The sequence below is a fragment of the Pteropus vampyrus genome, unplaced genomic scaffold (genome assembly GCF_000151845.1).
Source record: "Pteropus vampyrus isolate Shadow unplaced genomic scaffold, Pvam_2.0 Scaffold563, whole genome shotgun sequence".
In the NCBI taxonomy this organism is placed as follows: domain Eukaryota; kingdom Metazoa; phylum Chordata; class Mammalia; order Chiroptera; family Pteropodidae; genus Pteropus; species Pteropus vampyrus.
The window spans coordinates 531,675-546,500 of record NW_011889344.1 but is presented as its reverse complement, the minus strand read 5'-3'; the positions used below and the strand labels follow the sequence as shown (position 1 = coordinate 546,500).

Genomic DNA, 14,826 nt, shown 5'->3' with positions numbered 1-14,826 from the left:
CCTTCCTGCTGGTGACGACCGTGCCCTGAAAAGCTTAAGCTTCCAGGACAGGTTGGCAAACAAGTGTTGCCATCCAACGGGATACAGGCGCCCAGGTTCGTCAGAGTCATTTATTCTGGAAAAGGCTTTAATTTTTCTGTTGAGATGGAAAAGGCCTCTGGCAGCGAACGCCGCTGGAGCTGCCGCACCCCGAGCCAGGACGCGGCACAAGGCCAGGCTCCGGCCCCACTCCCAGAGGACCCGGAAGGGGGACGCACGCGCGGGAAGGAAGGGGAGGGCTCGGCCCCGGCCCTAGCCCTAGCCCTGGCCCCGGGGCTGCTTGTCAGGCCCCCGCTGCGATTCCCACGGGAGCGGAGGACAAGGGAATTGGGGCCGGCGTGGGGCGCCGAGCCTGTGGAGAAGGGGACGGGGTATCAGTGCAGGCCTCGGGGCCACATCAGGTGTCGCTCTCAGAGGAAGGGACCCCTGCAGACCCTAAGATGGTGGAGGCAGAGCCTACAAGATGCACAGCGGTGGTTGGGTGGGGGCCACTGAGTGTGGGGTGGCCCTTGGGACCCCACAACCTCTCTCCAGTCAACCCCTCTGAAGACCAGGGGCACTGCCCAGGATTTTGCTGGAACACCCAGCCTGGAACTGCACTGCCCTGGAGCCATCTGAGTCAGAGGTCATGTCACTGTGGCCCCAACAAGGGCTGCTCCAGTGGGGAGGACAAGGGCCACCGGAAGGTTCTGGCGGTCGGGATGTTTCGAGTTTTGTTACAAGGCAGCAGAGGTTGGGGCAGGTCACGGGAGGCTGAGTCTGTGTTCGGGACACTGAAGCGGGGGTGAGAGGCCCCCACAAGACCCAGGATGTGCCCCGTGTGTCCAGAGCAGGGCACGAGCTCTGGGAGCGGCGGGGTCAGCCCCCGACCCGCCTACGGAGGGCCGCACGGACGGCTGGAAGCAGCTGCAGCTGGAAACCAAACGGCCGCTTCCAGCCCTGGAGTCCGCGGGGTGACCCAGACTCGCGTCCTCGGCCGTTTTCCACAGCCATAAACCACATGTGAAGCTTAAGCCACATGAGAGATTGTGAACGAGGGTGAGTGACAGCGAGGAGTAGGTCTCAGAGCAAGAAGCCCGAAGGCGCAGCTGGCGGCTGGCACCGAGGATCGCGGCTTACCGAACCCGCCGCGCAGCGCAAGTAGTCCATCTCCGAGGGGAACACGTTTCCCAGGTACAGCGAGAACCCCGAGGTCACGAGCAGGCAGGTCTGCAACGCAGCAGCGTGTTGGGGCAACAGCGCGCGGGGCTAGCGCTGCACAGCGGCCCCGACGGCCTCTGCACCGCGTGCCCAGCGCCCACATCCGCGCCCGGTCCTCCTCCCACCCCCACAATCCCCACCCCCACCACCCCCTCTGCCCCGACCTGACTCCTCCCCGGAGGACGGCCACGCCCACCCTTGTCTGACTACAGCGGGGAGAAAAGGAGGGGCCCCGATAAGATGAAAAGCGAGAAACTGCGCCTCTCCCCAGCAGTGTGCTTCGGGGCCTCAGGCAGGAGGGCCGGCAGACAGCCCGGGGCGGCTCAGTGTGACAGGTCCTGGGACCCAGGGTCGGGCCTTGCCGGCACCACTGTGATGGGAGTGCGGGGGACCGGGGGCCTAGGACAGAGGAGATTGTGGCCCACACCCAAGTGAGGAGGGGACAGCAGCATCGGGCTCCAGGAGCTGCCCAGGGCAGAGCTTCCTCTGTGCCCCATGCAGGTGGCAGTTCCGGCCTCAGTGGGCCAAGGCTGGCAGGAATACTGGGGCGCTTTCTAGGGGGCCGGGGGCACATAGGGGTGGGGCGGGCGGCTGAGATCCTGGTTCTCAGCCAGGATGGCACCGAGCCTGGGGTTCCCTGGGGTTCCCAGTAACCGTGTACACTGAAGCCATACGACCCCTTTGGTTGTCAGCTGCCTATCTAAGCATGTCTGAGGGTGCACCCCAGGACCCCAAGCGAGACCCCTCAAATATTTGCTTCCCCGGGCCTGACACCCAGCTCCCTGCTGTACCCCCTTTGGCCCCTCAGCCTGCTCCGGCTCCATGGCCCTGGCCTCCAGCCTTGGAACAGCGCCCGCTGTTCACTCTGCCAGAGGCTCCCAGAGCATGGTCCCACCTCCCCACCTCTGCAAGGTAACCCCAGGTCCCCCAGGAGTCGAGAGGCATGGAGGCCACCCTAGCACAATGCGTGACCCTGCAGACGGTCAGCATGGGCCCTGGGCTGTGCCGACCCTGAGGGACACCGAGCAGCCGGAGCCCAGAGGCCAGCAGGGCCGGCACCACAGATCACGGTGAACGGGGAGAGCGTGCCAGAGGACACGGCAAGGAGGCACGTCGGCCCCAGGGCCCTCCGGGGCAGAGCCAACCGAGGCTGCTTCGTCCACGCCGCCTGGCAGCGACGGCAGCCGGCGGGCACCTCGCAGGGCGGTGCCTCCACGGTCCTGGCGTGGCTACTCACCCCCGTCAGCACAGAGAAGACCCAGGCCTTGTGGCTGAAGCACGGCGGCAGCCGCGATGACAGCTGCAGGTCGCCGGGCTTGGCGTCCGGGGAGAAGCCCCCCACGTCCGGGCCCCCTCGCTCCAAGGTGGGCATCCGGCCGTAGCCGAGCTCCTCCCTGCACTGCTCCTCCCGTGCCATGGCACTGGGGACAGACACTGGCGTTACGGCCACCGCACGGCTGGGCCTGGAGCTGAGTGTCACCTCCGCTACCACCTCTTTATTTCTGATCACTCTGAAAAAAAGTGCTAGTTGAAATAAGTTGTTTTCCATAAAAAGAAATACTGTTCTTACCGAAGTTCTGTAAATTCGAAGAAAATGAGCCCTTAATTAAATGTGGGAATAAAGTCACTTTCCCAGTAGAACAGGCCCCACCCGCGTTCAGGGCGGGGCGCTAGGCTTCAGGGGCTGAGCTCGGGGTGCCCCAGTCCCTTTCGACTCCCACCTCCCACGGCCCAGGAGGTGCTGCTACTCAAAGCCCAATTAATCGCTCCAGGTGGAAACCGAACAAGAGATGGCAAAATACACACCCACGTAAGCTCCGCCGTCCGCGCCTCCCTCCAGCCGCTTCGGGCGGTGGCAGTGCTGGTCTCTGCGCGAGGGGCTTGCCGCTGCCGAGTCATCCTGCCTTGGGCTTCCAGCAAGAACTATTCACAGAGAAACAAAAGCCCAGAAAATCTGCACTTACGCCAGGAGAAGGGGGACCGCGGCCTGAATTTCAATGAGGCGAAGCCAGGGATCCTGGAGAGTTCGCTGGTTGTGTAACCGCTGGCCCGGAGCGCCACTCGTCCAGTCTTAACTGTGCCGGGGGACGAAGGGGCCGCCTCCATCCTGCTCACGCCGAGGTGTGCCTGAGAGCGGCCCCACCAAGTACAGAACAGCAGGGGGAGGCCTGCGTGCTCTGTCTTGAAAACACAGAAACTTTTGTTCAAAGGCCTTATTCTACCTCCTTTTGAGCAGCCTTGTTCCCCCGCCCCCCAGTGACCACACAAGGAGACCCCGTCACAATGGCACACACACGTGTGCATGCTCAGCCGGGCTGGCGTGGCCCCTGAGCAGCTTGGGACTCTGGCCATTGGTCCTGCGGGCAGCCCGAGTTCCTGCTGTGCCCTTTGCCTCTGCTCCCTAAGCAGAGAGAAAGGACAGGCTGTGCTTCTCCCAGAGACGCTGCACCCCGACAGTCACGGTGACAAGTGCTTTGTGCACACAGTAACCACGAAATGGCTCGAGCCAAAGTGTTCTGGAAAACTGCTCCTCAAACACACCCCACGCAGAGCTTGAGCAGAGACAGCAGCCTCCAATGGGGGGATGGTCTGCGGTCTTAGTTTTCCAGCCGAGCGAGAAGCCTTACAGTTCAAGTTCACAATGACAGCCTCAAAGTCAGGAAGGGCGCACGCATGGACTGAAGAACCTCCCCAACGTCTCCGCCCACTGTCTTTCTGAGTGATAGACTCAGTAGGGATCGGTCCACTGCTTTTTTGTTCAAAGGAAACGTGAAGCAGATGTCGCTGTTGCTGTCCCTCCCCCAGTCATTCTGTACTAGGAAGTACAAACAAGCTGCGGGGAATCAGGCCGGAACCCAGTCCTCCAGCCTCCGGAGCTGCGGTCACCGGAGAAGGGCGTCCTCGTTCTGTCTGCCATGCTGGTGCCTAGAACAAGTCCGGTTCTTTCTAACATCTTCAAACAAGCTGTTGTTCCTCCCCGTTCTGCCTCCGAGGTCCTCCTTGGTTTCTACTTCCATTCAGCAAATATTGGTGGAGCAGCAGAGCTTCAGCTTCACGTGCCGACAGGGACAGCGACACACAAGATAAGTACCTTAGTGTGTTCTACGGAGAGACACTTGACTTTACAATGGCAAACAAGTCAAGGGGGGGGAATGGGGTGCCGCTTGGAGCGTCGAGGCAGGCCTCGCTGAGGAGGCATCTGAGCGAAGACGCACAGGCGAGGATGGGAGTCTCACGGAGACTGGGGCAAAGGTGCCACAGGCCCCCGGGTGGAAGGCTGGAGGGCAGAGGGCACAGGGTCACGTGAGGTCAGGTGCAGGTGGGGCGTCCAGGTGCAGGGCATCTGTGGGCATGCAGATAGCCCTGGACCCGCTGAGGGTTCTGCTCGGTGGAGAGCAGGCTTCGGGCAGCAGGTGTGAGCAGGTCTGGCTTGGACCGAGGTGGAGCAGTGAGGGTGGTGAGAAGTTACCAGATTCTGCAGTCAGAGTGACATGAGCTGACAGGGGCAGGAGCTCAGGTGACTGGAAGGTCTTCAGTCTGTGCAGTGTGGGTGGAACGGGCCTCGCCTGTGACAGAGAAGATGGTGACGCAGGTGGGAGGGTCAGGAGTTTCGTTTTGATGATGGGGTTGAGATATCTGTTGGATGTCCAAGCCGTCCACTGAAAAGTCGAGTAGAAGAGAGTCCAGATCCGGGAGAGGGGCTCAGGCTGGCAGACGGAGGGCACAGTCCTGTGAAGTGGAGACGTCCGGGCCAAGTCCCCAGCTCTGGGAGCCCCTGGCAGGAAGCCCAACCCAGGCCCGCAGCCTTCTGCGTTGCACGGTCCTGTTTCTGAAGCGTCTTTCCCGCAGACCCAATAAACCTTGGGCTGCTCCCATTCCCGTGTGTACTCCTGGTAACAACTCTGAGATGAGGACTCAGCAGAGCTTCACCAAGTCCAGGTAACCGCTGGGCCCCGTCTCTGAAGGCGCAGTAATTGCACCACGCATCCGTGGCAGGGGCGCCCAGTCAGTGGGCCGGCACTCCTGAGCCAGCGCACACCTGAGCTGGCACAAGCCAAGCTCACTGGTCAAAACGAGTGCGGCCTCCAGCCAACAATTGCAGGCCACCCATTCTCTCCAACACACCTGGAACATCCATGATGAGACCATGTGCAGGGAAGAAAGTCTCAAGAAATTGTAGAAGACCGAACTCATTCAGATTTTATTCTCTGACTGACAACATTTAATTAGATATCATTAACAGAAAATCTGGAAAATCTTTAAAAGATTAGAAATTAACAGTATATCTCTTTTAAAAATCCCATGGATCAAGAAAGAAATCACAGAGGAAATCGGAAACTAAAAATGAAAATCCAAGTCAAATTTTGTAGGATGCAGCTGAGTCAGAGCTTAGAGAAATTTGTAACTTTAAATACTTGTATTAAAAACAAAGTTCCAAAGTTCATTAGCTAATTTTCCCCTTTAAGAATTTGGAAAAGCAGAAATTATACCAAAAAAAGGTAGAAGGCAAAAAATAATAAAGAATAGGAAAAAATCGATGAAACCGAGTTGGTTTTTGAAAAGATAAATAAAATTGATAAACTTTTAGCTAGACCAATGAAGAAATACAAGAGGAAAGATGTTAATTACAAAAAAAAAATTATCAAAATCAGGACTGAAAGATGGCTCATCATTGTGGCCCACACGGACATTGAAAGAACGAATTGTAAGGAAATATTGTGAACAATTTTATGCCAATAATTTGACATCTTGGATGAAATGGACAAATTCCTTAAGAGGAATTACCACATTTTCCTCAGTATCGCATTGGTAAGTGGAATAGCCAGTTACAGCTGATGCAGAAGTCGAACGCGTGATTTAAAATCTCTCACAAAGAAACCTCTAGGTCCAGTTGGGCTCACCAGTGAATTCCATGAAACACATAAGGAATAAATTAAAAGCCCTACAGTTTTTTGGACAGTGGCGGCAGGAACATGCTCCACTAGGCCAGCTTTAGACTGATACCAAAACAGGACACAAAAGGAGAGAAAATTCCAGACCAGTGTCTGCCAGGAGCAAAGACCCCAACAGTGACCAGAGGTGACGAAACTGATCCAAGCACTACACAAAGAGGATGATAAGCTTAAGCTATTGCTGTAGGTGACTGATGCCAGGTTCTTCGGTCCCAATATCATAGAAGTGAGCACCGTACCCAGTATGAGGTTCGGTTAGCAAAGCTTTATGAGAGATGACTAGTGTACCAGGGAACCAGCCAGAAGGAAGGAGCTGGCTGGTTCCCAGACAGGATTGTGTGAGGGGTTTTGGCAGGCTATTCTGGGAGGGAGAAGGGCTAGGGAGGGGAAGCTGGTGGATGGTCCCACAATCCCAGGATCCATCGTAAGTGCTGTGGTCTGCATCTCATGGTCAGCAGATGTCTGCTTAATCTGGTCTTGTGACAGAGTTTTCTTTCAGGTTCTGTAAGAACAAACTTACACAGGAGTTTTACAAACGCTGGTTTTTCTTACAGTGATTAATTTCATTATCATAGGACATGTTGGTTATTTTTTCAAGGTCTGCTGATTGCACTGTGTTCCCCTCCTTTCTTAGTGACATATTTAAAATGTGGGCAGCAGGCAGTTCATCAGCGTCTCGAGTTTTTCCCCGGCAATCCTGACCTTGTAGACAATCTGGAGCCTGGTTTTAAAATAGAGTCCCTCTTGTTATCCTGATATTAGCTCACCTACATGCTACTTCATGTGTCCCATATCTCATTAGCATCTTAAATGGTGAAGAAAAGTTAACCGTAAGTCAGTTCTTTTAGCTAACGTGCATGCACAGGTTTAGAAACTTCTCCCGAGTCTGTTTCCATCTCCTGCAATTATGGTTCTGTTCACTTACTGTTCACTGTTTCTTACAGGCCAGGGGATGTGGCTCAAGGCTGCTTTCCTAGCTGCAGATTCCGGCTATGTGACTACCCTAGGTGACCACAAACCACAAAACCATGGCTCAGTGAGTTTTCCAGGGAAAGCAAGGGTGCTTTAACATTGGGAAGCCCGTCAATGTAATTCACTATTAACGGGCTAAAATAGGAAAATGACACAACGTGTCGGCAAGTGCATAAAAGCGTTTGAGAAAACCCCACACCCCTGCATGGTCAGGGCACTCATAAGAATAGTAAAGGGACCTTCCACGTGATAAAGAATTTCCGCCAAACCAGCAACTGACAGCACCGTGAGCAGCCCAAGGCTGAATCCTCTCCCCGCCAAGGGAAGACCAGGCAGCCCGCCTGCGCGAGGCCCCGCCCACCAGCACGTGCAGAGCGCCGGGCATGACGTCACCCCCACACTGCACGTTGCCTCAGTTGCGGGTGCGCTAACGGTCGCCAACCGCCAACCACTGACTGCTAACGGTCACAGCGAGCACAGAGACCTCATTGGCCATGTCGATGGCACATGGGCATAGGCGCAGGCGCCGCGACCCTATTGCCCGGCTCGAATGGCGCAGGTGCGGGAACGACGACCCACCCCTCCCCACGGCCCATTGGCCCAGCTTGAAAGGCGCAGGCGTGGGCGCGACGACCCCATTGGCCCACTCGAAGGGCGCAGGCGTGGGCGCGACGACCCATTGGCCCACTCGAAGGGCGCAGGCGTGGGCGCGACGACCCCATTGGCCCACTCGAAGGGCATAGGCATGGGCGCGACGACCGCATTGGTCCACTCAAAAGGCGCAGGCGTGGGCGCGACAACCCTATTGGCTCAGCTCGAAGGGCGCAGGCGCGGGCGCGACGACCCATTGGCCTACTCGAAGGGCGCAGGCGCGGCGCGGCGCAGCGACCTCATTGGCCCAGCTCCCTGGGGCGCGGGCAGGTCAACCTCATTTGCCGAGGGCGGCTGGAGGGCGGCCCAAGCAGTGGAGACCTGCGTAGGAAGGCGACGTCAGAGCCATGCTGAGCCTCGCGGCGAAACTGGTGGCCTTCTTTTGGAGGAGGGCGGATGGCCCCGAGGAGACGCCCGGGCTGCCGGGGCCTGAGCTCCCGGAAGGTGCCTCGTGGGACGAGGCGGGGCACGCGGTCCTCGGGGTAACCTGCGGTTCCACACGGCCCCTCCCGGGCCCCCTCCTGGTTCCTCCCGCGTGCGAGCGGCACGCAGGGCCGCGGTTCCCCAGTCACTTTCTCCCCCTGAGGGATGGAATTCTCCACAGGGGACGGGGACTCGCGGAGGCCTGTGGGTTCGGCCCTTCCTCGATCTGGGCCGTCTGTAAAATGCGGCCTTCGAGCGGCGGCGCGGGCTCCGGCTCCAGCCGGCCGCCGGGGCTGTGCGTGCATCTGCGAGGGGCAAGTGAGGGCTCAGAGGACACTGGCTGCAGCTGGAGTCCTCGGCCAGAAGTGGGAAGGGTCACCGAGCGGCCGAGGGCGTGCCCTGCCCCTGCTCGCTGGCCAGGCTCGCCCGCCCCTTCTACCCCCGGGGCTCTTCCGTTGTCTCGTTTGCTGAGATGATAGACGACATCCTGACGCCGCTGTGCTGTCGTTGACGGCAGAAGGTTAACAGTGGTAATGGCACATAGGAACGCCTGGCGGTTCGCTGGCGGAACACACCTTCACTGCGCCCTAGCTGCTCAGGTCTTTGCGTTGCCGCTTCTGTCCCGCAGACAGCTCTCTCAGCTGGAGACGGTAGCCGTCTCCGTGGGACAGGTGCAACAGACCCAGAGCGGTTAAGGAACTGACTGGCCCAGGGTCACCCATTGGCGGTCACAGAGCTGAGATTGGAACCCCGCAGGCCGGCCCTGGAGTCAGACCTCTCACCGCTGAGCCACCCCCTGCGCCCTCAGGCCCCTGCGCGGTCTGCCCGCTGCGCCTCCTTCGGGAGTGCTCCCCTCCCTGGGGGGCCCTGCAGCCCACAGGGGTGCTGCACTCCACTTCTCTCTCGTAGGGCTTAAATGTGCTGTGGCTGGCTTTTGTGGTCAGTCTGATCTCTTTGTTTACCCATCGCAGGTGACACCAAGTTGAAAACTGTCCAGGGTGTCGTGACAAGGTACTGCAGCGATTATGGCATGATTGACGATTTAATCTACTTCTCCAATGAGGCTGTGACTGGCAAAGTGCTTCTGAATGTTGGGCAGGAAGTAATTGCAGTTGTGGAAGAAAATAAAGTGTCCAGTGGACTGAAGGCGATCAGGGTAAGGCCGGAGTCACTTTGGACGGTCTTCGTGGGGCTCCACGTTGCTGTCTGTTTACTTCTCAAGGGAAAACTTAGCTAAGGAAGGGAGTGGAATGTTCCTGCATTGGGGCACGATTGTTCTTAGAATGGTTTCTGTTATTAGAGTCAGTGGTGGTCCTTGTAAGTCATTCAACATAGAAACTTAGAGCTCATAAGTTTGCCTGTCATTTTACAGCATGGAAGAAAAGTGTTAACATTCCTATACCTCTTTTTCTAGTCTTTCAAAAGTATAGTTATTGGATCCTTTGTTATCCAGTTAGCAAAGATAATTAGTGGACTCCACTATTAAGCAACTTTTTTCATTTAAAAATAGTACTTTTGTACTAAAATATTTTTGGAGGTAAAATTGTTAGAAGGTGTGTACATTTAACATTTTAATGGTTATCATCTTATCTTCCAATAATACTGTACCAATTCACACTCCAAGGAGCAGGGCAAGAAGCTGCCTGTTACCCAGTGTTGACAAAAATGTGGATATCCTCATTTTTTGGAATCTTTGCTAATCTAATCTGTGAACAATGATTAGTAATTTTAATTTGCACTTAAGTTTTAAAGTAGATTAATTTTTCACCTATGAATTTGTTTCCTTTGTCCTTTTTTTTTGTTATTGTCAACTATTTAAATTAAAATCTGTATTAAGGAAATTAGAGCTTTTTAAGTTACACGAAAGTGTTGTAGATATTTTTCATGAATCATCTTGTTTTATAAAGTTTTATATAGTTAAATGTGTTTTTTCTATGTAGCTTTTGAGCTCTAAGAATCCTTAGAGAGGCTTATTCCACTTTTTATTACAAATATACATTCAGATTTTTCTCTGAAAAATGTTTATTAACATTTAAGTATTTAATCTGGCTGGAATTTACTCAATATACAGACTGACAGAAGGAAGCAGACTTTGCCTTTCCAGTAGCCCCCAGCAGTCCCACTGAGTAGTCCACTGCTTCCCACTGATTGGGAAGGTCCCTTTGTCATACACTGCATGGGACCCTGTCTGGGCCCTGTTGGCTCTGATGCGTGTGGGGCCCCATGGCTTGGTGGTGCCGTGGGTGGTGGACAGGTTTCCCTCCCCTCATTCTAGGTGGACATCAGGGCCGCTCTGTTGTCCTTCTCGGCTCGGGTCTGCCTCGGACAGCAGAGTTTGTCGGTCCGTTTAGGCTGCGTGTCATATGGATCATATGACATCTCTGTCCACAGATTCTTTCTGTCCCTTTATTTAAGCCTTCATCGATGCTCTATGGTTCGGTAGTTTTTTTCATTTAGGTTCCGTAAATTATTTGTTGTTTATTTCTAACAATATAATGATTGTATTTCAACAGTATAATTTCATTTTGTGTTTTCAGATTAATCTTTTTATTCCTATACAGGCAAGCGATTGATTTTTGTCACGTGATTTGAAAGCTGGCAAACTTACTGACCTCAACAACTTTTTAAAAATAGTCAAGATGTACCTCATTACTGTTTTAGTTAGTAAATGTCATCTTAACGCTTAGTATCATCTTTCTCAAACTTTAATACAGGTAAAAATAGAATTCTAGAATTGCATTCAGTACAGTAGCTACTAGTCAAGTGGTTATTTAAATTTACATTTATTAAAAATAAATAAAATTTTAAATCCTCAGTTTCAGTAAGCACATTTCAAGAGTTAGATATAGCTGGTGGTGACCATATTGGGCAGCACAGACACTTCTGTCAACTCAGAGTCTTCAATCGCTCCACTGTGGAATGCCCGCTCCACACCTCCACCTGCCCTTCATTCCCTCAGGCCCAGCGCTTTGTGCTTTCAGGCCCTCTGGGAGATGGCTGAGTCACCTGAACCTGTGCTTACACCTCTGCTCCATCTGCCAGCATTAATAATATGTGCTCGCTTTCACTATGAAAGGCATGGCATTAGCTCATTTACATGATCCTTGGGATTTCTCTATTTTTTATTCAGGTTTTTTATTGTAGTAAAACATAACATAAAATTTACCATTTTAGCCATTTTAAGAATCCAGTTCAGCAGCGCTGAGCACATTGACAGTGTGCAGCCATCACCACCATCCGTTCCCAGAACTTCTGCATCTTCCCAAACTGAAACCCTGGACCCCTAAACAGTAATTCCCTGTTCCACTCGTTGCCTCTCTGAATTTGGCTGCCCTCAGTGGGATCATACAACGTTTGGCCTTTGGCATCTGGCTTTTGGACTTAGCGTTGTAGGTTGCGGTTCATTCAGGTAACATGTACGAGCACTTCCTTTTCAAGGCTGCGTGACATTCCCTTGTGTGGGTGGACTGCACTGTTGACCTGCTTGTCCATCAATGGACACCTGGGTGGCTTCTACTTTTCGGCTATTGTGAATCCCGCTGCTGTGAACAAGTATCTTTTTGAGTCCCTGTTTTCACTCCTTTGGGGTACATCCCTTGGAGTGGAATTGTGGGGTCACATGGCAATTTTGTGTTTACCTTTTCGAGGAACTGCCTGATTCTTCCACAGTGGCTGCACCCCCTCACAGGCCCCCCAGCCGTGCACAAGGGCGCCTGTTGCTGCACTGCCAACGCCAGATAGTCTCCGTTTTTTTCTTTGACAGTAGGCATCCTAGTGGGCATGACGTGGTATCTTGTGGTTTGGACTATTAGCTCCCTAATAATTAGTGATGTTGAATGTCTTTTCATGTGCTTATTGGTTATTTATCTTCTTTGGAGAAATGTCTGTTCAAGTCCTTTGCCCATTTTTCGATCTGGTTGTTTATTTTCTTGTTGAGTCGTAGAACTTCTTAATATATTCCGGACGTTAATCACTTACCAGACATATGCTTTACAGATATTTCCTCCCATACTGTGGATTGTCTTTTCACTTTTTCCGGATAATATCCTTTGGGGCACAAAAGTTTTAAATTTTGATGAAGTCTACTTTATCTTTTTTTAATTGCCTATGCTTTTGATGTCACACTTAAAAATTTGACGAAATCAAAGATTTTCACCTGTGCTTTCTTCTAAGCGTTTTATGGTTTTCACTCTCACAGGAAGATTTTCACCTGTGCTTTCTTCTAAGCGTTTTATGGTTTTCGCTCTCAAATGCAGTCTTCGATCCATTTTGCACTAGTGTCGAGTTGGTGCTGGGTGACAGCTGACCTCATTCCTCTGCATGTCGTGTCCGGCTTTCCCGCCGCGGTGTCTGAGAACACTGCACAGAGCGGGAAACCGCTTCCCGCTGCACCGAATGGCCCAGGCACCCTCCTGAAGGTCAGCTGACGGACACGTGACGGTCGATGCCTGGGTTCCGTTCTGTTCCATTGGTCTGTGAATCTGTCTTATGCCAGCACCGTACCACAGAGTTTGATTACTTACGTAGCAAGTTTACAAATGAAGTATGAAACCTCCAACTTCGTTCTTCCTCTTCAAGATGGTTTTGGCTATTTGGGTCCCTTGAAAGTCCTTAGGAAATTCAGGATGGTTTTTTCTATTTCTGCAAAAGATGTCATTGGGATTCTGATGGGGACTCATTGAATCTGTAGTTCGCGTTGGTAGAGTTGACATCTCACTGTTCAGCCTCGCAGTCCGTGAACAGCTTGTCTTCCCACGTGTCCGTGTCCGCTGACTCCCTCCAGCCACGTTTTGTAGTTGTAGTTTTCAGTGTCCGAGTCTTCCGCTTCCTTTGTTAATTTATTCCTGCGTGTCTTACTCTTTTTGATGTTGTTGTATGGATGGAATCGCTGTTTTAATTTCCTTTTTCGAATCATTCACTGCAAGTGTATAGAAACACAACAGATTTTTGTGTGTCGATTTTAAGGCTGCAACTCTGCTGAATCCATTTGTTGGCCCTGACGGTTTTTCACGGACTGTCAAGTGGCCTCTGTATGTAAGATGGTGCCATCTGCGAACGGAGGTAGCTTTACTTCCTTTCCAAGCCGATGCCTTTTGTTTCTTGCCAGTCGCTCTGACTGGAACTTCCAGTCCTGTTTGGGCAGCGAGGGCGCGAGCAGGCGTCCCGGTCTGGCCTCTGATCCTGGGGGAGAGAGCTCCCAGTCTGTCCCCACCCACCGACGTTAGCTGTGGGTTCCGTACACGGCGTTTGTCGTGCTGAGCGGGTTCCCTTCTTCTCCTGGTCCATCGTGCCGGGGTGTTGAGTTTTCCAGGTGCCCTCCGCATTGCCGGGGATGGCCGTGCTCTCCCTCGTTTGTCCACTGTGGCCAGCGCTCAGTCGGCGTCTGTGTGTCGGACCACCCCTGCCTTTAGGCTGAGCCCCCTTGGTCATGGTGTGGGACCCTTCTCACATCCTGCTGCACTCAGTTTGCTAGGGTTTCCGTGAGGACTTTAGCATCTGTATTCGTGAGGGATGCTGGTCTTCAGTTTGCTCGTATTGTGGTTTAAACAGTGGTTTGTCTGTCTATCAGGTGGAAGCTGTCTCTGATAAATGGGAAGATGATAGCAAAAACCAAGGCCGAGGACTGTCAGACTCCAGCCCCCGCGTGCTGATTGGCTGTGTGACTTCGTTGATGGAGGGCGCCGGCTATATCAGTCAGACCACGTACTTCTCTCTGGAGAGTGTGTGTGAAGGTAGGCTGAGGCGTTTCTACTTCATGGTTAAACATGGGTTTCGTGGGTTGGTTTGTTTTTCATTTTTATGGGTTAGATTTGAGGTGATTATATGCATTGTTGAGCGGGTCAAACTAGGGCGTGTTTTGTGTGCTGAGAGGTTGGGGACGGGGACAGCTCCGGGCTGGCTGCAGGCAGCGCCCCCGGGGTGGGGAGGCGTGTGTCGGGTGCTGTGTGCTTGGCTGTGGAATGTAGTCACTGATTGCCGGGTGACTGTCCCTGTCATAGTTATCCATCTAAGCCAACACCATTCCAGATATACAAAGGTACTGTTGTTTTTTAAGTACATCACATGTTCTGAAATAGGGTTGGGGGATAACCTCGTACTTTTTCAAGAGTTTGTATCTATTTTCAGTTGCATTTGTTTTTAACTGATCTAAGGTCTTATTTTCACACCTAAAGAAATAACTCGTCAGTGCCCTTGCCACGGATGCGTGGTGCAATTACATTTTTTAATATGACACAATTTCATTTTTCACTCAGTGGCCTGGAGTCTCAGCTGCATTTCATGGTTGACGAACTTGACATTGTAGGCACCTTTCACTGGTCTCTCTGTAGGCTATGATATTTTTAACTGAGGAAACATCATTAGGCTCAGAACAAATTCTGCTGAATGTAAGATAGTCTCGAATCTGGGTTTTTTGCTGTTGACGTGCATAACTGTTTCAGGCCTGTTCTCACAGGAACTGTTTTTTGCCTCTGTGGCTACAAAAGTGTTCAAATATTTTCTTAAACTAAAACATCGAATAAGTTGTCTCTCCAACTTTTTGAACACGACACCCAGTTTGGAGGCTGTGAATTCACGCCTTGTCGGTTGC

At 52.7% G+C, this 14,826-nt stretch overlaps 2 protein-coding genes across 2 annotated transcripts in view; one reads left to right on the top strand and one right to left on the bottom strand.

Moving 5' to 3' along the window:
• MLC1 (megalencephalic leukoencephalopathy with subcortical cysts 1) overlaps positions 1 to 7,910 on the bottom strand; it is a 21,418-nt gene extending 13,508 nt beyond the window's left edge. Inside the window, exons 1-5 of the mRNA XM_011384185.1 lie at positions 7,811 to 7,910; positions 4,455 to 4,516; positions 3,050 to 3,162; positions 2,477 to 2,660; positions 1,159 to 1,248 (exon numbers count right to left, since the gene is read on the bottom strand). Coding sequence (XP_011382487.1) covers positions 1,159 to 1,248; positions 2,477 to 2,660; positions 3,050 to 3,162; positions 4,455 to 4,516; positions 7,811 to 7,910 — 549 coding nt within the window. The remainder of the gene's footprint in view (positions 1 to 1,158; positions 1,249 to 2,476; positions 2,661 to 3,049; positions 3,163 to 4,454; positions 4,517 to 7,810) is intronic.
• Positions 7,911 to 8,161: 251 nt separating this feature from the next.
• Positions 8,162 to 14,826, top strand: part of MOV10L1 (Mov10 RISC complex RNA helicase like 1) — a 61,737-nt gene continuing 55,072 nt past the window's right edge. The window contains exons 1-3 of the mRNA XM_011384184.2: positions 8,162 to 8,258; positions 9,209 to 9,393; positions 13,807 to 13,969. Coding sequence (XP_011382486.1) covers positions 8,162 to 8,258; positions 9,209 to 9,393; positions 13,807 to 13,969 — 445 coding nt within the window. The remainder of the gene's footprint in view (positions 8,259 to 9,208; positions 9,394 to 13,806; positions 13,970 to 14,826) is intronic.